The sequence below is a fragment of the Pholis gunnellus genome (genome assembly GCF_910591455.1).
Source record: "Pholis gunnellus genome assembly, chromosome: 5".
Lineage (NCBI taxonomy): Eukaryota > Metazoa > Chordata > Actinopteri > Perciformes > Pholidae > Pholis > Pholis gunnellus.
This window is the reverse complement of record NC_136531.1, coordinates 23,049,653-23,072,144: the sequence shown is the minus strand read 5'-3', so window position 1 is coordinate 23,072,144 and position 22,492 is coordinate 23,049,653. Positions and strand designations below refer to the sequence as shown.

General features: G+C 39.8%; 2 protein-coding genes across 2 annotated transcripts; both read right to left on the bottom strand.

The window, feature by feature from the left end:
• Nucleotides 1-309: 309 nt before the first annotated feature.
• LOC306695489 (uncharacterized protein) lies at nucleotides 310-16,074 on the bottom strand. The gene is made up of 24 exons (XM_079158744.1): nucleotides 15,899-16,074; nucleotides 14,163-14,306; nucleotides 12,566-12,679; nucleotides 11,821-11,862; nucleotides 11,713-11,732; nucleotides 11,531-11,605; nucleotides 10,411-10,520; nucleotides 10,230-10,309; nucleotides 10,073-10,107; nucleotides 9,869-9,945; nucleotides 9,671-9,758; nucleotides 8,698-8,834; nucleotides 5,027-5,166; nucleotides 4,520-4,666; nucleotides 3,559-3,672; nucleotides 3,344-3,385; nucleotides 3,226-3,245; nucleotides 3,021-3,095; nucleotides 1,694-1,800; nucleotides 1,533-1,612; nucleotides 1,416-1,450; nucleotides 1,219-1,295; nucleotides 922-1,009; nucleotides 310-841 (listed from the first exon to the last, which is right to left on the bottom strand). Exons 1-24 carry the CDS (start codon nucleotides 15,954-15,956, stop codon nucleotides 710-712), a joined length of 2,037 nt encoding a protein of 678 aa, XP_079014870.1. The 5' UTR covers nucleotides 15,957-16,074; the 3' UTR covers nucleotides 310-709.
• Nucleotides 16,075-20,512: 4,438 nt separating this feature from the next.
• mb (myoglobin) lies at nucleotides 20,513-22,067 on the bottom strand. Its single transcript, XM_079160310.1, has 4 exons — nucleotides 22,000-22,067; nucleotides 21,505-21,590; nucleotides 21,104-21,323; nucleotides 20,513-20,983 (listed from the first exon to the last, which is right to left on the bottom strand). The coding sequence occupies exons 2-4, from the start codon at nucleotides 21,585-21,587 to the stop codon at nucleotides 20,843-20,845; spliced, it is 444 nt and encodes a 147-aa protein (XP_079016436.1). The 5' UTR covers nucleotides 21,588-21,590; nucleotides 22,000-22,067; the 3' UTR covers nucleotides 20,513-20,842.
• Nucleotides 22,068-22,492: the final 425 nt, after the last annotated feature.

Sequence of the window (22,492 nt, the reverse complement as noted above, 5' to 3'; positions counted from 1 at the left end):
ACTTGTTTTCCTGCAAGAGTTAGACGAGAAAATTGACACCACTCCTCAGCTGGTGCCGCAAATATGAAGCTACAGCCAGTTAGCTTAGCTTAGCATAAAGAGTGGAAACGGGCAAACAGCTAGCCTGTCTCTGTCCTAAACTACATATGGATAAGAAATAGTCAGACTAATAAATGGCAGACTATTTCTGCCATTTAATCCACAATTTGTGATCATTAAGAACTTGAAAAAGGAAAAGAAGGGCAGCATTGCTTGTTGACTCTATTCCTGGGAGAATTCAATAATGACCCACAGGCTTCATATTTTCTTTATATGTTTTTTTTAATTTTTATTATTTAAATGTGCATGTTTGAAACCCTTGAAAAATGTCAGCAGTGACTTTTTTACTTGTTGGTGCATCTTGGAATGAGGTGACGTTGTGATGCAAATCCCTCCTCTGCTTCTACAGGACGCTTTGAAAGGGGAACTGAAACTTACTTTCAGTGGGACTAACAAGTGGGACAAACAAACTAAAAAAGAAAAAAGCTGATAGCCCATTGGCTTACAGTGAAGGCTGAAGGTGCTATGTACGTGCAGAAGTGTGTCTGTCACACCCCCCGTTCTGGTTTGTCAACAAAGTTGTGAGATAAAAGTACACATACGGCTGATCCCCTCAGCATCGGCACAGTGCAATTTAACTTAAATGTGCCAGCGCGATTATATTTGCAGCTTATAACTTGTTCCGTCCGTTGATTGACTGGGACAACACTTTGTTCCGCAGGAAGTCGGACACGATCGGAGCGATGACTTCAGGCTCATTCAGATGAACGTGGTGATCACCTGGTACCGTCACCACCGTGTGCTGAAACCAACAGAAACAGAGAGCGATTTTAAAAAAAACGCTTCAAATCTTTGTTATTCTGTCCCAAGTTGTAAACTCACGTTTTGGTCCTGTAAGCGATGGAGAAGTGTTGAGATAAATTCCCTTTCAGTTGGTTGGAAAAATGTTCTACTGATGCCTTTTTCTGCTCTGGAGAAAGATATTTGAAACATACAATTTGAGACTTGCATACTTTAAAAAAAAAGAAAAGAAACACGTCAGTGACAGGTAATGATTTTCACATCTCTTTCTGCTAAAGACATTAGCTACTGTACGTCAGTCAGCTGTTATAAACGTCTCTGTCTGCTATTCATAACATAATGCAATAATCCATTTCAGAGTGGTGATCAATATCTTACAGAACAAGTAGAACAGAGGCTTGAACCCTCGACTGCAGCTCCAGACTCTGCTCCGAACTGATGCGCCATATGTTTCTCTGAAAACATAGAATGAAACTCATGAACTGTGCAAAGCTGAACGCTAAACCGCTGTGTAAAGACTCAAGTTAACAGAGAGGAGATGGTGAATGTAGGGGAGGGTCTGAGAGGTGACTCACAAAGTTAATTCGCAGGTCTCTGGAGAACGCAAATCCTGCAGAAGAGAAACACATTCAGCCGAAAAGCAAAGTGAGATTATTCGGCTCCGAGAGGAGGAGAAGAGATAAAAGACGCACCTCCTTCAACTTGAACTAGACCTCGCTCCAAAAGGATGTGCGCTGCCTGTTCAGTCAGAGTCGGGTTTGCAGCCGATAACCTGAAAGAAACAAAATCACTTTAGTCAGCAGCAGACTGTAGAGACAAAGTCCTTAGAAATATGAATCTTTGTAAATTATACCTCTCAACTGCCTTCTCATAAGTGTAAACTCTTTTCTTGTCTTCGGTCTTGTTTTCAAACTGAAAGATCTGATCCATCCCCTTCCTCATCTCTTTGGAAACTTCTTTCTGCAATTAAAGGAGACAGGAGCGACTGAAAGGAGAGGAAAGTACAGCAGGGCCCCTTTTGTATATGCAAGGACAGATAGTAAAGGTTGAAAATAAAGATAATTGAAGCCCAATTCAATAATATCGAGTGGAACGATGCTCTTTTTTATATGATATGACATAAGGGTATATTATTAAAAAGTAAGGATGGAAATAAAGATAATTGAAGCACAACAAAAACAAGTTATTTCCATAAAAGCCATTTTATACAGATGATGCATTGAGGACACTGAGGTCAGGTCCTCTGCATTTGTCTTGGGAGTTGGGAGGTCTAGCGTCCTGGAGGGAGTTTTACATTCTGCAATCAATAAAATACAAATGGTGGGCATCAAATGGCCTGATTTTGGGACTCTTTAGAGCCAAAAACTTAAATGAACTATAGCCAGCCAGCAAAATAAATAAATAAAGAAGTAAATTATGGGAGCCAGAGTATTCAGCTACCAAGCTCCTCTCCTGTTGAACCAGCTCCCGGTTTCAGTCTGGGAGGCAGACACACTCACCACATTTAGGAGTAGGCTTCAGACTTTCCCCTTTGATAACGGTTAGAGTCAGGGCTGGCTCAGGTTTGCTTTGGACCAGCCCTAGACGATAAACCTCGACTCCAAGATCCTTCCCATGATACCTCCTGCTGCTATTATAATCAGTCATATTACTTTTACTACTACTGCTACTCTTACTGCTGTTATCGTTTTATTATATCCATATTATTAGTAGTCATATTTCTATAATTATTATCATTTTCACTGCTACTAATATTTTTAAATCAATACTTTTTTTATTATTATAGTGGTTATAGGATATTATTGGTGTTGCTGTCTCTCCCGGTCTCTCTCTTTCAGCACAATTCTGCCCATGGATCCTGTTAAAGAGGATTGTTTTAAAGTATGGTCTAAGCTGCTCTATATGAAAGTGTTTGTTACGATACGTCGCTACATAAATTAATAGAAATTAACTGAGAATTAGTGAAAAAGAGGATTCACTATATACCCCTCAAAATGTCTTTCCTTTGAACTTTGGGAAATTTACAAAAAGAAATGTTCACATAGTATAATAAGAGTAGTACATATGATAACTTTTCTTTTGCTTGGTGTCTGATCAGGTTGTCCCGGTCGTGCATTCAACCACACAAACCACTAAAGCTTCACAGAGAGTGTAACCCGGGGAGTCAGAATGAGTCGTACTGAATCTGTAGGTAGGAATGCGTAAGAGTCCAGAAGCACGAGAGCGTCCACCATCTCGGGGTACAGCGCACTGAACTGTGGAAGACACAATTTGAACCATATGATGATACCACATGCAAACCCCCCCCCCCCCCCCCCCCCCCCCCCCACAGCAAAGCAGTCTCTGTATATTTAGTGAGGAAATAGATAAGACAACGACGCTCACCAATGCAGCGATTTCAGCACCTGTGAATAAAAAGAAGCTGCACGTGATTTGCACTTTCTATGATTTTGTAGCACAGCATTACAGATTAAGATAAATTCTGTCGTTAAGCTGCACTCACCCATACTGTGGCTTATGATGGAGAATTTCCTCAGCTGCAGAGCTGCGGGAGTTAATTTCACAGATCATCAACCAGGTTCGGTATCTTGTCACAGAACACCGAGGTAGTTTTTGTAGTTGCCATAAGTCCTTCTGGGGTTTACTTTTATGCATTAAACTTAAACTGATGTTTGGGACAATACTATTGCACAGCATTATGAGTTCACAAACACACACCATCAGCGACTCTGCGTATATCCGCCACGTATGCAGGATAGGAGTAGAAATCTCCAGGAGGACGATGAGATGACAGACCGTGACCCGACAGATCCAGCGCCACGTATCTGCACTCTGAGAGGACGGACAGAGAGGAGATATGTGAAATATTCACGCAACAAACTCGGGGGAATTGACACCAAATCCCAAACATTACAATTTTTTTACGTTAAAATTTATAATTCCAAGGAAGCTTCCTGGAAAGAGATCACTAACTTGGCAGCCTACTGATTAAAGGGAATTACAGCCATAACGTTCTGAGAGTTCAACGAGCTCAGTTGAGTTTATGTTGTGAACCAACAGCTCCACTTCAGCTCAGAGTTAAAGGAAATTAATCATTAATTTATCATTGTAAACTTTATTTTCCATGAAATGTATGCGTGCATGTACAGCTGACCTGATCTGCACGGACTGAGCAGCTGCTAGCACAGTTCCATATCAGTTTAAATTACATTGTTCACCATACTAAACAATTGAGGGACCTTTTTTAACTACTCCTCAAAAGCTGTTGTTTGTACGTACTTGTGTGATTGTCTATTAAATAATTTGGTAGAATTTAGTTCTTCTATCATCAGTTTACTGCTAACCGAGTTAGCCACCCTGTCTTGAGCTAACGTGTGGCTAACGTAGCATTCTGTAACCGTTGAATTACCGTGAGGCTAGCTGTTGTGAATGTGACCTTTTTGCCGTTACTATGTTAACTTAATTACTGGGACAACTTTCTATGAGAAACTGATTTTTTAAAAATAACTTAACTTAACTTAAAAAAGGGAATTGATCCAAAGAACTTCATTTGACCCAAATCTGGGCCTAATTAAATTGCGAGGCTCTCTCCAGGAAAAGTCCAGGAGAATTATTAGACAATTACAGACCGCACAAAATGAAATAAAGTGTCACCCTTTACCCACGAGCCACAGTTTACCTTTGGGTAGAAGGGGAATGAGGGTGTTGAATGCACCACAGTTGTCAGCCCAGCCGTGCAGGCACAGCACGGGACGACCGTGATCAGGACCCCAGACTCTCCCTCTGATGTGTCCCCATGGGACCGGGACGGAGAGATCCGAACACACTGGACACAATACACAGATCAGCTACTACAGCAGTGAACAGCTCAAACTGTTAACATCAACACGACTATTTATATTATTATTGTATATCAGACAATCAGTAACATTTGATCGATGAATAAAAAAAATCATCCCACAGAAGTGAACTACACTTATGACACTAAAGTCTGCAGCCCATACACACATATCTGACAGACAAGTGAAAACATAAATGAACAGCATCATTACAGGCCTATATGAGCAAAAGAAAGGTGCTGTTTAGATGCTAAAGACACACAACTTTAGTCAACAAGTGCATAGCTGTTCTTGTTAACGGTTGTCACGTGACATTTATGAATGTATGCATAGTCTGACTTTGTTACCTTCTTCAGACATTGCAGTTAGCCGTGTAAAGTTTGCAGCAGTGCTCGTATTTCCCCACATGAACCGGAGCCCTGAACACGTCCCGCCCCCGGTCCAAAGTAACTTCCGCGTCCTCTTGGTCCGTTTGTGTTTTTGGTCCCTCAGTACGGTTTTTCAGGCAGCGCCTGATGCTCAGTGTTTTCACCTGTAGCTATTTCCCCCAATGAAAGATCCATCTTCCAAACTACCAATGGACTTTGAGAAACAGTATCTCTGTCATTGTATTAACCAAGTCTTTTGAATCAGGAGGTTTTTACTATTATCAAATGCATTAGACTTGCGATCATTCATTCAGGCAGCCAGAAGATGCACGTTTTGATATATTTAGTGTGTGACATCTCTCCTCTCTAGGCTAAACATAAACTAGTAGTCAAAGGGACTTGCTGAACCAAACTATCAACCAAGAACTTCTAAAAGCCTCAATCCAAAATGGTTTGACTATATATTCAGTACACAAAGTAGGAAAGTTCCTGCTTCAATTATACACTTTCTTCACTGATCCCTTGTGATTTTAACTCTGTGAAGTCAATGGAGAGATATTAACCACATGACGTATCTATGTGATGCTTTGTTTTAACGGTCAGTATTCAATACTGATGAACAGAGAAAACGGTTTGTTTAAATTCCACAGGTGAATCAAGACTCAAACTTTTCTTAAGGCGCCCCTTCATCATTTAATGTGGGTTATTTTCGTGGTGAAAGTGAAATTGCTACAAAATAGCTACAGATACAAAACAATTCTTCTCAAAGACAACATTGTTTTCCCTCTCCTAAAAAGTTCTGTGCTCCAATTATGTATTTTACATATCGAGTTTCAATAACTGTCCGCAGCTTAACAGCTTTCAAACAACTACATCAAGAGAATCAAAAATGTTGACTATTTGAGAGAAAAAAGAAAACTGTGCAACAACAACATTTGTAGGTAAATATTTACCCCAGTGGCCCGGTCCCTCCCCCTCACGCTGTGGGGAGAGGTGAGGAGGGGGTCTGATTGGAGAAAGTTAACATTATTAACTATTGAAAATAGTGAAATAGATCAGTCTCGTGGACTATCTGAGCGTTCCAATGTTACCATACTATTTAGTATGCCAGAAAAATATGAAGTATGTCCCAATCCAGCATGGTTTATATACCAGTGGATATATAAGTAAGAGATTCAAGTTCAAGGTGCCATATGAGGAAGCAGTATGTCCCAATCAAATGCACACTACATGCAACAGTACGCACTTTGTAAGGGCAGTTGCATTAAATTCGAAAAGTATGCGATTTGGAACGCAGCTTATGTCAGAATTATTCTTGCAAGATTAGGGCTGATTTAAAACAGTGGCAGATGTTTTTTTGCATGTAATAATGCCGGAAATATACATTTGGTAATAACTGTTATTAACACCAGCACTGGTGATTGTTTCATCACAGCACAGCCATAACATTTAGTTTATCACTTTTAAAAAACACATTCAAATGTGCAGTTACTCTTTAAAATAATGCCAAAGACTGCAGTTCCGTGGATATCCAGCAGATAATCCTTCAAAATAAAAGCCATCTTTATTATAGATTAAAGGCTGTATTACCGAAGACAGGCTGTAAACAAATACTTGTCGAGTCCAGATTCATCCTCTGCTCCCACCGTGGCACTCATGGGTACTCTGTCTTCCCACAGCGCACTGATTTTAGAGATTATACACGCACGCGCGCACACACACACACACACACACACACACACACACACACACACACACACACACACACACACACACACACTTCAGAGAAACTGTGCAACTGCTAAAATATTAACAGCAGGCAGCAGACTTCTAAGACACCTGGCCCGCCACGGTGCATTTAAAATAATCCTCAAAGGCAGAAGCTACAAGATGATAGAACTGTTTTCTGCTGATACTCAGCAGTCTGTAGCAGGGCAGCAGGAAGACACCGGGCTGAGAAAAGAGTTCAGTGGTGCAACAAGGTTTATGATTTCCACACTTCCTACATTATCATAAAAATATTGATTATGGCAGAGGAATTCTAGTAAGCGGCACCTGAGTTGAGTTATTGGGGTCATATGTATTTTAATTGAAGCACTTTCCCATTGAGTATGTGTTCTATAGTGTATAATCACCTGAAAATAAGAATGGTTGTGCTTTCTTTACTTTAAAACGAGCCATTTATACTGACATTCAAAGCAGGTCCTCTTCACTGAGCCGGCCGCCTTGTTTCTACAGTAGCCCAGAACGGACAAACCAAACACTGGCTCTAAATTGAGACATTTACATACCACGTCGGCCACTGTAGTTCTCCTACAGGCTTGGCACACGGGGGAGGAGTTTCAGTTGGTTGCAATCTGCAACCTCACCGCTAGATGGTGCCAAACCCTTCACACTGTACCTTTAAAATGTGCCCGTCCAAAACTTTAGTTCATGACACCTCCAATTGACTAAATTCCCTCCATTGTCATCTCTACTATTAGTTCTACTGGCAAAGTTAGCATTCCACAAAAAGTACGGTCTGTGGTTGAGTTGCATTGTGGGTAATGGAGGCGCCCAGTTTTGACAAGGGAGAAGAATGCGTGGAATATAAAAGACAATAACTGCTTCTGCTGCATTGATTTTGATCCTTTTATTTATTTATTTTTTAACTGTCCATCGTGAGTCCAACAGTGATAAATGGGTGGAGTACTGTTAAGAAGATCATATCTCGTACTGTACCATGCCATCAGCAGCCAAACATGGTCAGGGTTCCCACACTTGCCTTGAAAAAAAATTCCATGCTACCTCCTGATTTTCCAGGTACCATATTAAGTGATGATCTATAGGCCCCTTAAGCTTTCCGCCCCCATCCGCGCCCCCCTCCCCTCACACACACAACCCCCTAGGACACCTAGTGTGGTAGACCCAGGTTTACCACACAGTTAAAACACAGCTACTTACATTTGAGGATAAACTTGCATAACAAGTTTCACTGTAAATGTCAAGGCTCCCGTGTTGGCTGGGAAATGCATGTATTTGACCCTTCTATTGAGATCGCGAGTAACGTTTCTCGTTTATTATTCCCGAAGTCCACCAATCCGAAACTATACTTTTAAAGTCCATATCACCAGGTTGCCTGCATCAAATTCCAACATCCAATATTCCAGATAGGATGCCAAGAGCATGCTCTACAACATGGGATCATCCATTTATATCTACAGTAAAAGCTGTTCACATGTAAAGGGTTTTTATAAACTCATCTTAATTCTGTGCTCAATAGTTTCATTTTATTACTATTTTACACATCATCCAATACAATTTTCCAGGACAACTGTTTCAATTTCCATGTAAGTGTTCACTTTTGCTCAGTTTCCATGACTTTTCCAAACCTGGAAAATGAAAAAATAAATTCCATGTTTTCCATGGTTTCCAGGTACCGTGGGAACCCTGATGGTTTGTGCTGTGTTACAGAAGTATCATTTCTGTTTAACTGCATGAATCACTGCTCTGTTAGCACTCCATCAATATCTATTAAAATACATAAAATCATTTAGGAGTCCAGGTTAAAGCACCAAGGTGAGTGTTAACAGCACAGTATGAATACAAACACATTTTAAAAAGTTGTTCCAATCAGCTGCGTAACGTGACGTTTTGGTGTTCGCTATAACTTCGAGGTCTGTTCCTCGTCTGGTCTGGCTGGCTGTGTCAACACTTTGGTCTGCAGGAAGTCAGACACAAGTGCAGCAACGACTTCAGGGTCATTCAGGTGGATGTGATGATCGCCTGGTACGGTCACCAACGTGTGCTGAAAGAAAGAGTCGGGGAATATTAGACGAGGGATTTGAGTGTCACAGTTTAACCTGCAGTAACTGTTTTCTTCTGGCCACCTGGGGGCAGCAGAAACAAGTTGTGAACACAACGTTGTTGATATGGCAAACATGTCAAACAGTTGGTTATTCACACATCCAGCAGTTATGGAGCAACATTAGCATTAATTTGGAGTCGTGTTTCTGGTCAGATGATCAATCCAAGTCCAATATTCTCTCTCTTTTAGCTCCGTTTTTGGTCTCGACCGCTTCCTGAGGGAAAAAGCTCTCTATAGCAAATGCGTTTTTACTAAAAACTGCCTGCTGCAGCTGAAAGCGACACTATAAGAGCAGTGAGAGTGAACCAGAACAGTTGCAACAGCTAAACAATGAGCTGAAAGACTCTATGAAAGCTCAGTAAAGCTGAGGGGAGCCGCAGATTCAGGTGATGATTCACTGCGAGCGACTATGAGGATATATAGGATTATAGCTTGCTTTAAAAATCATCATCATCATTCTGACATACCGAGCTTCTCTTTTATTTCACAGCAGCTGAATGTGTTTCTATCACCAGCTGACTTGGAAAGAGAAGTTTAGTTCTGTTCTCTGTTGACCAAGCGCCAGTATGTAGGTCAGCGTTGACGTTCCCAGCAAGAAAGATTTTTGCTGCCTCTGGAGATATTGAGCTTGAACTACGCAGCCACTTTTGCATCAGTCTGTCTGTCTGTCTCTCTACTGTAAGCACAATTACACACACAGGCTTAACAGCTAAAAATAAACACGAAGATGCGAGCGTACCTTACTTTACACAAACACGCTGTAAAGATGCACTCACGTTTCTGTCCCTGTAGCCCTGGATAATTGCTGATGCAGATTTTTTCTTATCCTGTTCAACAAATAATTTCTCAAAGCCGTCCTCTGCTCTGGAAAGACAAAGAAGAAAGAGAAGACAAAGATAGCATGTATGTTTTTCCTAGTACTGCACTGAGATTAGCACATGTAATGAAGAATCGGGGGTGGAGGAATTACTTACAGAACAACTAGAATAGGGGCTTTTATCTCAGACTGCAGCTGCAGACTTTGCTCCAAACTGATGCGCACTATATTTTTCTGAAAGCAAAAAGGAGAAAACAACACAATGTGCGATGCTGCACATGAATTTTGAAGGCTGCGTACGACACCCGTGGGAGAGATATAAAAGAATAAAGCGCAGTGGTGCAGTTCAGCAAAAACCTACCAGATTAATACGAAAGTCTCGGGTAAACGCCATACCTGCAAGAGATAAATACATTCTATTATCAGCATGGGAATGACAACGTATTCAAAGTAAACTAAGTTTGTTCCAAGATGAGCGCCCACAACAGACATTCCAGAGGAGGAATGTGAAGGCGTACCTCCTTCAACTTGAACTAGACCTCGCTCTAAAAGGATGCGCACTGACCGCTCAGACAGAGACGGGTTTGCAGCCGACAGCCTGAAAGAAAATAACAAAGGCTTTAAGAAAAACACTTGTACAACCATGACTGGATGATCGGACGTCTGTTTAAAACAACGTGAACAGGAAAGATGTAACACCTCTCGACTGCGTTTTCATAAGTGTAAACTCTGCTCTTCTTCTCCTCCGACAGCTTTTCAAACTGGAACATCTCATCCATCCCCTGCCTCATCCTTTCAAACACTTCCTTCTGCAAGAAAAAAAAAAAAAAAAAAGACTTCAATGATGCGGGACAGCGCAGCTCTTCACAGAGAAATATTATGGGGTGAGGCAATTACATTATATGAACAAAAGCTGTTTTTATTTCAACAATACATTTGAACTCTGAGCAACTCGTCTTTCCTTCTCCTCCGTAGCTGCTGCTCTACATGTTTAGTGGAGTGGTGCCAGTTCAATTTAAGACTTTTTACAGAGCATTTTTGATAAGATGTTTAAGACCCGTTTCGTGATCATACGAGGCTAAGCATGATGGAAAGCCGGCGTGGATGATATGACCGAGAATTGTTGATCATTTTCTGTAATTCTTTGCCGCATATAACAATAATTAACGATGACATAATCAACTAAGAGAATGCAACCTGGATATGTGGTATAAAATGCATAGATCAATGAATCACTAAAGGGGGGACTGCAGAATTCCAAAACACAAGACCTCCCTTGGAAAGTCATCCGTCTCTTTTATCGCCATAAAACAACGGAATAATCTCCCAACAGAACTAAAAACATCTACACATTTTCAAACGAAACTCTGGATACTCACACAGCAAACTTCCTTGCTCACTATTTCACTATTCTACGGGCGGAAAATGGCAATTTGCTAAAGCCTGGTACATTAAATCTGTCCATATTATATACAACGTTAATATTCTCTGTGCGTTTACCCTGTTCAAATAACAAAAAGAAATGTCCACTTCTATTAAATCTGTCCGTGCTCGGCTTCAGGTTTTTGTGACTGGTAGCTGAACACAGTTTGGTGTTAAATGTGAAATAAAATAAAAATATTTGAAGTTAACAATTACTTCTATAGTGAAAGACCAACAATGAATTTTCAACATGTGGGAGGACCGTTGTGAAACCTGGTGGAAATAAAAAATAGGATATTTTGCAACACAACTTCAAAGTACATTGTATTTTCCCTCACTCTTAACTAAGCAACAAATTACAGCTTTGAGGAAACCGAAGTCTAATAACTGAAAGTACCTGATCAGCAGGTAAGAATCCGTAAGAGTCCAGCAGTACGACAGAATCCACCATCTCAGGATACAGTGCACTGAACTGTGGACATAACAGACCAAATACCACACGGTACAGCAAAATACTCTCTACAGAGTCAGTATATGTGTACTGTGAAAATAGTAGCATGCCATGACACTGTCACTTACCATTCCAGCAACGTTACCACCTGAAATAAAGATTGACTTTTTATACTGTAAATATAACATAACATTAACATTTTAAATGCTCCCATTCTGCTGTTACGCTGCACTCACCCATACTGTGGCCTATGATGGAGAAGTGGCTCCAGTGCAGAGCTGTGGGAGTCATTTCACAGATCATCAACCAGGTTCAGTATCTCACCACAGAACACTCAGGCTGTTTATAGTTCAGAGACAACGTCAGTGCTATCCAGAAGGACTAGAGCTGGGTGGTATATTAGAATATATCACAATAGTAACCCGTCCTCAGAGGGTAAAGGTGTATTGGTTGTCATTTTTGTCATCTGCTATAAAAAAAAAAAAAAAAACTGTAAACAAAACTCTTCAAATTTGTAAAAGAAAGACCATTCAATAACCAAAAAAACTCTGTTTATAATTCAAATCTGCCCAGAATCCTTCATTTTGGTTGACATGTTTGTGACGACCCTCCTCCTATCATGCACTGGGTGCCCCGTTGTGTTTCCTGTGTTGCAGGTGGTGATTGGAGGCTCGTCAGCCGGATGAGCAGCACCTGTGCCGGTGTGACTGGGGCCTTACAAATACCCTTTTCAGTTGGCAGCGGGGAGCCAAAGGAAGTTCGTTGTTGACGGGCTCACGACAGTTGGTGCTGTAATCTGCTGTGAGACTTTTTTTTTTTGGCGAGACAAATACATTTTTCTTTTTGGCCGCCAGCTCGTTGTCTCCCTCGACTGACATATAAGAGTTATGTTTCTATTGAAAGATAATGAATCACCACACAGCCCCAGGGCACAATGCATTTCTAGGAAATCGTGTTGTGCAATTTTGTGAACTCACTCACCGTCAACGACTCTGCGTACGTCCATCAAGTACTCAGGAAAAGAGTAGAAGACTCCGGGATGACGATGCGACGACAAGCCGTGACCCGGCATATCCACCGCCACGTATCTGCACTCTGAGAGGACGGACAGGGAGGAGAACTGAGCGACTATTGCATATCTCTTTAAGCAAACAATTACCTATATTAAACTAAAAAAACCTAAATGTTCTGAAGCAAATATGGGCAAAGAATTAGAAAAGAAAAGTAACCAAGCTCAATTATCAGGAGAGCGTTTTGTCAGGAGGAAAGTTGGTCAAACCGGAGGGCTTCTTTGCTTCTGTCGAGAAACGTAAATAACAGGAGTGACTTTAAAATCGACGTATTTTCTTTTTAAATAAACGCTGTTGCCCCGGCAGCTCCTGGGCACTGCTGTCACTTTCAGACTTACGGGGTCAAATGTGCGAGTCTGTTTGCTTCCATAGCTACAGTGTATGATGGAGCACACCTTTTTCTTCACGTTGACCTAAAATGATAGATGAAGAGTGAACATTGCGGAAAATAGAGTAAGTTAGAGATAATTACTAATGAAGATTTTAAAGCTGCACTCTCGCTCTGAACCTTCCGTCGCACACACTAATGTCCCAATCAGACGTTTACTAAGCTATGAAGAAGGTTCAATATTTTAGAAAGTTATAATTGGATTTGACAGAAGAATATGCCCATAATGTAGGAAAAATGCCCAAATGCAAGTCCCCAAGGCACCAGTGAGCTGCTTATTGTGAGGAAACCAGTATTGACCACCCATCATGCAAACTCTACCCACTACACTGATCTGCTAAAGGACACACTGATGCAATTAGCCAAACACCATAAACCTGTGTGAGCTGGATGGCTTTGTAAAAGACAGCCCTCATTCAGAAAACACACGGTATATCTCAAGTCTCCTAATTGCATCCCCGTTTCCCTCACTTGCGTCTTTTCCTTGCGTCTTAGCTCCTCCCACCAGGAACGCATGGCGAGACGCAAGGAAACCATGCGAGGAGAGAGGAAACGAGGAAATATGTTTAAAGAGAAATGAGACGTGCTTTCTTCAGAAGCGTCACATGAAGCGACGTCTGTTTCTGATGACAGAGGATCAGCTGATCACAGCTGGATCAGCTGTCGGTCGGCTTTAACAGCTGGAGAGACTTTTGAGAAGTTTGTGTCTGTTCACATGATCACTGTACTTAATAATAGTAACTAATAATACTAATAACTAATAAAGACACAGTTGTCATCACTGTCAGAGTAGAGGTGTTTTCTCTCTGTAGCCTGGTACCTGTTTAACAAACTGCATTGAGTATATCTACTGTGTGTGTTCTGTTTATAAGTGCAGGGTCGATTTCTACCTGCAGAATGCGTTTGTCTTATTCATTTATTATATATATATATATATATATATATATATATATATATATATATATATATATTCATTTATTATATATATATATATATTCATTTATTATATATATATATATATTCATTTATTATATATATATATATATATATATATATATATATATATATAATAAATGAATAAGACAAAGATGCGAGTACGTTTTACATGAACAACAATTACCTTTGGGTAGAAGGGGAATGAGAGTGTTGAACGTGCCACAGTTGTCAGCCCAGCCGTGCAGGCACAGCACAGGACGACCGTGATCAGGACCCCAGACTTTCCCTCTGATCTCTCCCCATGGTACTGGTATAGAGAGCTCTGAACCTGGACATTAAACAGTCTTGTTTAGTTATGCCTATGACCAGCTGAAACCTCTTTCTATGTTCAACCGACAGTCCAAACAGAAAGATATTCAATTTCCAATAGTATAAGACATGAAGCAGACACTCATTCGGAGAAGCTGGAACCACCGGATGTTTTGCATTTTTGCTTCAGAGATCACTAAATCCATTCATCATCGAATATCGGGATTGTTGATTAATTTTCTGCATAACAGCACAACACAAATGCAGAGTCTTTCTTCTTCTTTTTAGTACATCTGACTATTCCGCAAGCAAAGTAGCCTGCTACCTACATTCATTTCGAACCCAGTTTAACTGCCTTTTTAAGTAAGATACTGTGAAAATACTCCTTTGCGAACACTAAGCTATACAGGAAGAATGAAATATCAGTAATGTTCTATCCACAAAACAATGAAGAAATGGACGTAGTGATTTACAGGGTCATTCTACATATTGTATGTGTCTTGTAACGTTATAGTGAAATACAGTGGCTCCCATTCCGACACCCAGAAGTAAGGTGCACGCTGTGTATTTTCGGATTGTACGTCTGTGATGCACTTTTTTAACTTGTGTAATAAAAGTTTATCATCAGTATTTTTAATATTATAATAGTCCGAATATAATTTAGGAAAACCTGGGCGTGAACATTTGAAAAGCATTGATACATTTGGAAGTGTTCGAAGATACGCCCCCAGGTAACCAGTTGTTTCAGTTCACCCTAAACCAAAACGTTTCCTGGGCACCGACGAGGTGTGACTTAATGAATAAATTAATGAATGTCGATCAAACTATTAAGCTCAAGTGGCGGAGTGCGAAGCATGACCACCACGGGGAGTTTCACTATTTTGCTGGACAGGGTTCGAATCCAGGTTGTTGTGATCTTTCCATAAATTTATTTTCTTCAATGTATTTCTTCATACGTGGCTGTGATGTAGTGCTCACTTATACAATCGTAATCCCTGCAATTGATATGAGATGTGGTATATAGATCTCCAGCAATATGTTTGTGAATGTGTGACGAATCAGGCGACAGAGGCAGAAAACAGTTGCTGCTTTTAAGCGAACACAACACACGCACGGAAGGGAAACCAGTAGGTTCAAAAACCAGTAGGGACGTGACACCGGGACAGGAGGGCTCTTCAGAGAGAGATTTAAACCGCCCAGAACACAACGGGTACCCATCTACCGAAAAAGAGGTTCCTGCAAAGAGCCCAGTGGATATTAAAAGGCGACGACTGAGCAGCTTCTTTCTTCTGGATGGGAGACTCATCAACTCATTCTCAAAATATAACTTAGTTTTTGGGGTTTTATGTGTTTTTATGTGTTTTTTTGCAGCAAAATGGAATCCCAAACTGCATTTCGTTGCCTAACCCTGTTGAACTAGGACATGAAATGAACCTTGCTGTAACCTTGTACTGGACCGTGGTGAAGTTGCCTCAGTCAGCAGCTCATACTCAAACATTATTAAAACTTTGCAAAACATTTCCTATTTTCAGTAACAGTCATGGTTTTAAAAACGTCTGTTAGCTAACAAACACTCCTAAGTTTCTCTATGCAGACAGATATGTTGGTTACCTGTTTGTTTCATAGCACTGGAATACAGGTGTCTGACGCCCTTCAAAGCCTGCAACATGTTGGAGAACACCTCCGCGGAAGAAACGATTTAAATAAAATCTATACGAGTGGGTAAATATCTTTAAACTTGGAACTTTAACACGGTTTCAGCCTTTTTCGAGGTCAACACCGGTATTTCCGGGTGTTGAAAGCCCACGTGATGCTAGCTAAAGATGCTATTGGATAAAAGGGGAGTTCGTGTCTGGACCAATCATCTTTAAGAAGAGGCGGGGCTTACTTTTCACACGAAAACCTGCAGTGGTTTTTCATTGACCATGGCTTTTACTGCCACGGTGTTCACAGTTCATCAACTTTCTGACACGTCCAGTGAGAATACTGTATACAACAGCAAGAAGAGAACACATAGAAGCAGGGCATGGCACTATAAGTTTGTTAAATAAAAACAGAAAGAGTGTCGGAAACTGTGTTGAACAAACAAGAGAGATTTAAAAAGGCATTAAACAAAGCAACCATATAAAAAGATGCAAGAAATTATAAAGATACAAGTAGTGCTTTAAAAAAGTAGAATAAAATAAAAGATACAACTGAATAAAGAGTTAAAACCATAAAATAAAAGTTACAGCAGTACGAGATATGAATTAATAGTGAAATTAAAAGTCTTTCCTCTTATGATTCATAACATTGCAGCAGGTCAGAAATGTATTTAGGCCCTTAACCATTCAGTACTCTTTAAACCAACACTAAAACACTAAAATATGCTTCCACAGACATTTGAGGTGTGACATAAGCAATGCTCTAACAAAATCTTAATTCATATTTGAACAGCGCTGCCAAGGTAGACAGTTTAATTGGAGTTCCCAAGCTTCATGAGCAGTGATTAACAACTGTGTTGGAGATTAGTTGTAACCACAACATAGTTTTAGTGAGGAGTGGTGGCCGAGAGCTAGGTACGCTCGCATGCCCTAACGTGTACTCACTAAAAAAGTAGGGTTCACAAAGTGATCAAGAACATATCAATATTTCTTGCAAGATGCAAACAATATACTGTTAAATACAAACCTCTTAGCCATTCATTCATGTAAGAAACAAACAAACAAAGACACTGTGTTGTGTCTATTTGCCTTTTCTGTTGACAAATTATGGGTTTTGAAGCACTGATGGCCTTTCAATGTCATTTATAAATGCTTTGTAAGGCATAAATAGTCCTCACTTTAGATGAGGTCACGCAAAACACTTTACTAACGACTAGTAACTACCTAAATTAATCATGAATTAATCATGAATTGCAGTATTAATACGTGTTTTACAAAGCATATATTAACATAGTAATAAATAATGTACATCTAAATACGTTCTTAATCATTTACTTACACTTTATTGTGTGCAGTCACAGGTCTGATTAAGAAGCGCTCCGATGTTTTTGACAAGTTCATTAAATTATCATTATTATTAGAGGAAATTATGGGGGCATTTTTTGCCCCTCTCCTAGTGATATCAGGGGCAAAATTATATTTCTTAGGGGCAGTTTTGCCCTTTGCCGTCGTGTATTTCCGACGCTGGTCACACGTCAGTCATGTGAATTAGTAGAGAGTGGGAACCTCCACACCACTGGTGGTACCGCTCCATAGAGGGATGTACAGACTACTAGCATTGTTTTAAATAATGAAGCACATTGTATTCATAATTGAATAACGTCTATTAATTCCTAATAGGTAGGTAGAGATCTTCCAACTGTATATTAATGTGTTCCATTGATTCTCTCATATACAGCACACCTTGGCTGGCAGCACAGTGACAGTTTCCAAGAGGGCTTTCCTGCGGCTTAATCGATCACGCATGACCCTTTTTTGCCAGGAGCTGGCTGCCCTGGTGTTCACAAAGGAGGTCTGTGCACTGTCCACCCTGACTGGGAAGTCTGGGAAAGTGGGACCTGCTAAAAGACAACTGGACGTTGCCAAAGTGCAGGCCATAACAGGTAGGTCATTGTCTTGAGTCGTATGTAGACAATTTAAAGCTTCTGTGATTTATAAAGCAGCAGGATCACATTTTCGTGGTAAACACACCACCAGTGATGAAATATATATTTTTGACCTGCACTGGTAGGAATATTGGCATATCCTATTGATATAGTTCCTCAATGTTAATCCTGATTTACTGTTCAAAAAATAATATTGGTTCAACAGGCTTTCCTTTGTAGTCAAAATAGAAGAAAATGTTGTATGAATATGCTGTGTGACATCATCTCTCGTCTCTTCTCTTAACAGATGCTGTTATTCAAGAGTTTGCGCAGACGAGTGCCTCGGACGTGCGAGCGGTCATCAGAAGGAAATGTAACAACAAGCAGTTCAACCAAAAGAAAGGAACATGTTTCTGTTTCTATTTAGAGAGCAAGAGTCAGCAGCGGTGCAATTTTTGGGATGGTTCAGTGTTCTGTGTTTTAATCTGAAACATTCTGTTTTGTTTAGTAATACCATGTACACTTAAAATGTTTTGCTCTCTGTTCAGTATATTTTTCTTTTCTTTCTCATAAATGCACTATATTGCAATTATTTGACAGTGTGTTTTAAATTGTTAGAAGTACAATGTTAGTACATTTTATATATATTCGCAAATACTACAATTCTGGTTAGTGTATTTTCAATGTACTATTATAAATATATTATATATATAATATAATCAAATATATTTGAAATTCGCGTCGAAAGGAGTCAGCTGAGGTGGTTCGGGCATCTATGCCTCCTGGACGCCTCCCACTGGAGGTTTTCCAGGCACGTCCAACTGGGAGGAGACCCCGGGTAAGACCCAGAACACTCTGGAGGGATTATATCTCTCAGCTGGCCTGGGAACGCCTCGGGATCCCCCAGTATGAGCTGGTAAATGTTGCGGGTGAGAGGGAAGTCTGGGTCAGCCTGCTGCCACCGCGACCCCGGATAAGCGGAGGAAACTGGATGGATGGATGGCTATTTGAAATTCAATAAAGTGTTTTTGATTACTATCTGGGAAGTTCATTCAGCATTTAGGATACTGGTAATACATTTGTAATATTGTAATGTATAATAGTATGTAGTGTACAAAGTAATAAGAAAGTGCTTTCTTAGTAATTGGAATAAGCCAAAAGTATAACTTTTGGTGTAGTATCAGCACAATATAAATATATTTATATTGTAATGTTTACATATTTGTAAAACACTCATAATATATTTCAAATATACTTAAAACACAAAAAAAGTGTAATTTAAGTTAGCTATCAGCATGTATATTAGTACATACACAGTCATATACTTATATTGTAATAAGTATACATTAAGTTGTTCCAATTTAGCAATATACCAAATACACTTCAAATTATCCATAACTACTATTTAATCACAACTAAAGTATATTAAGTACAAAATAAGTTGTTCCAAAATAGCACTCTTTAAGTATACTGATGATTAGTAGGGCTTCAAGTATACTCGAGTATACTCAAGTATGCTAAGGTTAAATATACTTAGCATTTTTATTTTTCACCTGGGTTGAGATGGTGTAAATATGAATGGGACAGCACTTTGCTGCAACATATCACGTTTATCATGAAAATGACAACAAATATGATGTATAATTGTGGGTATTTATTTTATACTTTGAACTCCCTGATTTGAACGTCTTCCAGGCTCTTTACTCACAAGATGAGAAGTCATTTCATATAAATCAAATATTTGATGAATAAATAAATAAATATCTTCTGATTTCATGTTTATTTTTTGTTCCATCTTTAACCCTTAATGTTTCTGTGTAAATGTATTACTCTGGGCTGAACACACGTGAGCCGTCCTCTTTGTTTAAATGTAGAAATAAGTATATGATATGTATATATCTATACATTAATTCATTTATTTCCATATTTATTTCAGCATTTATTTCTACTTTTATTTATTAATTTCAGCATTTATTTATTTCAGTATTTATTTCAGCTTTTAATTATTCTTTAATTCATTTATTTCTGTATTCAAACATTTATTTAAGCATTTATTTATTATTCCTGTATTTTAATATACATTTATTAATGCATTTATTAATTTATTTATTTATACTTAAGTCATATTCTGTCCTCCATAGACCTGTTAATTGAAGTGTTTTGTGTCTGTGTGTTTGTTTGATTTGTCCTTAAATACTCAACTAATTGACAAAATGAATAGACTCGCGTCATCTGTGACCGTGGGTTACAAGCAACCTCACATTCAATGGCTTCATATTGTATTATCACCAAAAAGATGAGCGGTTTAAAGAAGCAGAGGCCATGTCCACATTGCATCTAACTGACTAAAGGTAATTCTGTGCACGAGGGTCTCTGGGGCCATTGCTGTGTGATGTGTTCAAGTGTTTGTTTTTTTTAACTTGTGTGTGTATTTGTTTGTGCGTGTCCAGAACACTTGATGCTTAACCTGATTCCTATCTGTCAGATTTGACAAAAGACATACGTCCCCTCGTACTTTATTATTTTCTAATGAGCAGCAATTCATTTTAACAGGACCAATTTACAGCTCTATTACCCTCAGCATCAAAGACACAGGAGGTGACAAATAACAGACTCATCAACTTGGAAATGGGACTAAAAATGAATGAGCAGAGTAGTGCCATAGAGTTTATTTTATTGGTAATATTTCATGAGGGTTGACAAATTGTTGTTAGTCAAGAATCCTGGAAAAGATCAATCTCATTTAACTGAAACAAAAACATGCACAATGCAAGACTATGTTTCCTATGATCTTTAACACAATAGCAGTAAACAGTATAAGGCAGTCATTCTTGGTGGTGCTGTAATGGATATCCTTTCATTGCATTTGAAGTTGATGTATGGTTACAGAATATCAAACACATTTTTAAAAAAAAAAGAAAATCTTACAGGTGGAACATTTTCTTCTCTATCATCCGACCCTGCTATGACTTTGTGTGACTTCCACTTCAGACGTTGATGCCCAGCTTCTTGTACTCTGCCTCCATGTCAGCGTAGACGACGGCCATCACTTTCCTCAGGGCCTGCTGCCCGCCGGCATCCAGCCCTGCCTTCTCTCCCATGACTTTACCGACGACCTCTGCAATCAGCTGAGGAGAAAAGTGCTTTACTGTGAAATCAGGTTTGGGCGACACAAAGAAATGCACGTGGGAGGAAGGATCAACCCCCCCCCCCCCCCCCCCCCCCCCCCCCGTGTGCATCGACCTCACCTTGAAGTTACCGATGGGGACCTGGAACTTGATGCCGTGGGTTTCGGCCAGAGGTTTTAGGATGGCGGCGTGTTCGCCTTTGGTCCTCAGCATCTTACCCATATTCTTCAGCACACTTGCACCGAGGGCAGAAACCCTCGCGTCACCAGCCAGGTCATCCTTGGGGATGCTGACAAACTTGGGGAACAGCTTCTGGGTGTCTGGATGCTCTGTGAATAAACTGTAAACACACACCAGGGGTTGTAGATACAACTGTCACGTCCTCACACTGGGAAATAAAACGTATAAAAAAATATGACTGGACAGTTGAGTGAATAAATAAAAGCATCCTACGTTGCATTTTCAATGCAAACCACCCGACCTAGAGGAAAGAGTAATCTTATCTTGTCAGAGCTACTGACCGGGTCAGAACCAGGTTCCCAAAGGTGTCGTAGTCGGCCTCCACCGGACCCCAACACTCCAGCACCTTGTCAAAGTCAGCCATGATCTGAGGAGATGGCGAAACGGGTCACAAAAACACTGATTTGAAGAATAAAAACAGATTCTGTCACAAGACATGAAGGAACAATGAGAGAAAAACAAAGTTCCTTTATCACATCAGGTAACACCTTCTCCTGTTTGATTTGTGTTTACAATATGAGATGACCTGGTAACTTACAACTGCTTTGATTCCTCTAACTCTATGTACAAAAACAATCTCCATGAGGAAAATGTATCTGCATCTTTAATGTATGATAAACGACCAAATTTGCCAAATTATAAACAAATTCAGCTTGAACCTATTATTGCAATTTTCTAGAAACTATTATCACTTTCATTCCCTGTCAGTGTGGCATAATTCAACACATTTATATCAATAAATGTGAATTATTCTTTAAAAAACAGACAGTACCTACCTCCAGAGTAGTAGAATGTCCTGTGTGATTGAATCAAATTCTTCTTTGCATGACTTCCTCCTCCAAGCTGACCTTTTATACTCCCTCCCTCCGTCATGTCACCAACTTATTCCAGACCTCTCATTCATCTACCTCTCTCACCGCACGTCTCTTCAAATGTTAACGGCTCCAAACTTAATCTGGAAACTTCTGATTCCACGTTAGTGTTTAGATTATAGCCAGGTCACCACGTTTGTGTTCAGGCAAAGTAATTACATTTAGTAGAAGCTGAAAACTTTGGAGAAAACATACAGATTTCTTTTATTACATTTTTTTTCTCAATATTGATCCACTCAAAGGGAGATCAGTTCATATGAAGGATGTATTTATGTTGTGTCTGCCATGTCACATTAAAGGGATTTTTGGACAGTTTAAAGGGGTCTTCGGACCCAGCATGAAGTGTTTTGACTGTGCTATAGCGTAAACTAATGTTGTCTTATACAACAGCCCTGCA

Coding starts and splice junctions, on each gene's coding strand:
- LOC306695489 (XM_079158744.1), bottom strand. CDS start 15,956: ATGTTGCAGGCTTTGAAGGGCGTCAGACACCTGTATTCCAGTGCTATG. Junction 10,310..10,410: donor TATGAAAACGCAGTCGAGAG/GTGTTACATCTT, acceptor ATTTTCTTTCAG/GCTGTCGGCTGCAAACCCGT. Junction 9,946..10,072: donor GAGACTTTCGTATTAATCTG/GTAGGTTTTTGC, acceptor TTTTGCTTTCAG/AAAAATATAGTGCGCATCAG.
- mb (XM_079160310.1), bottom strand. CDS start 21,587: ATGGCTGACTTTGACAAGGTGCTGGAGTGTTGGGGTCCGGTGGAGGCC. Junction 21,324..21,504: donor GGGAACCTGGTTCTGACCCG/GTCAGTAGCTCT, acceptor GTGTGTTTACAG/TTTATTCACAGAGCATCCAG. Junction 20,984..21,103: donor TCCCCATCGGTAACTTCAAG/GTGAGGTCGATG, acceptor TTTTCTCCTCAG/CTGATTGCAGAGGTCGTCGG.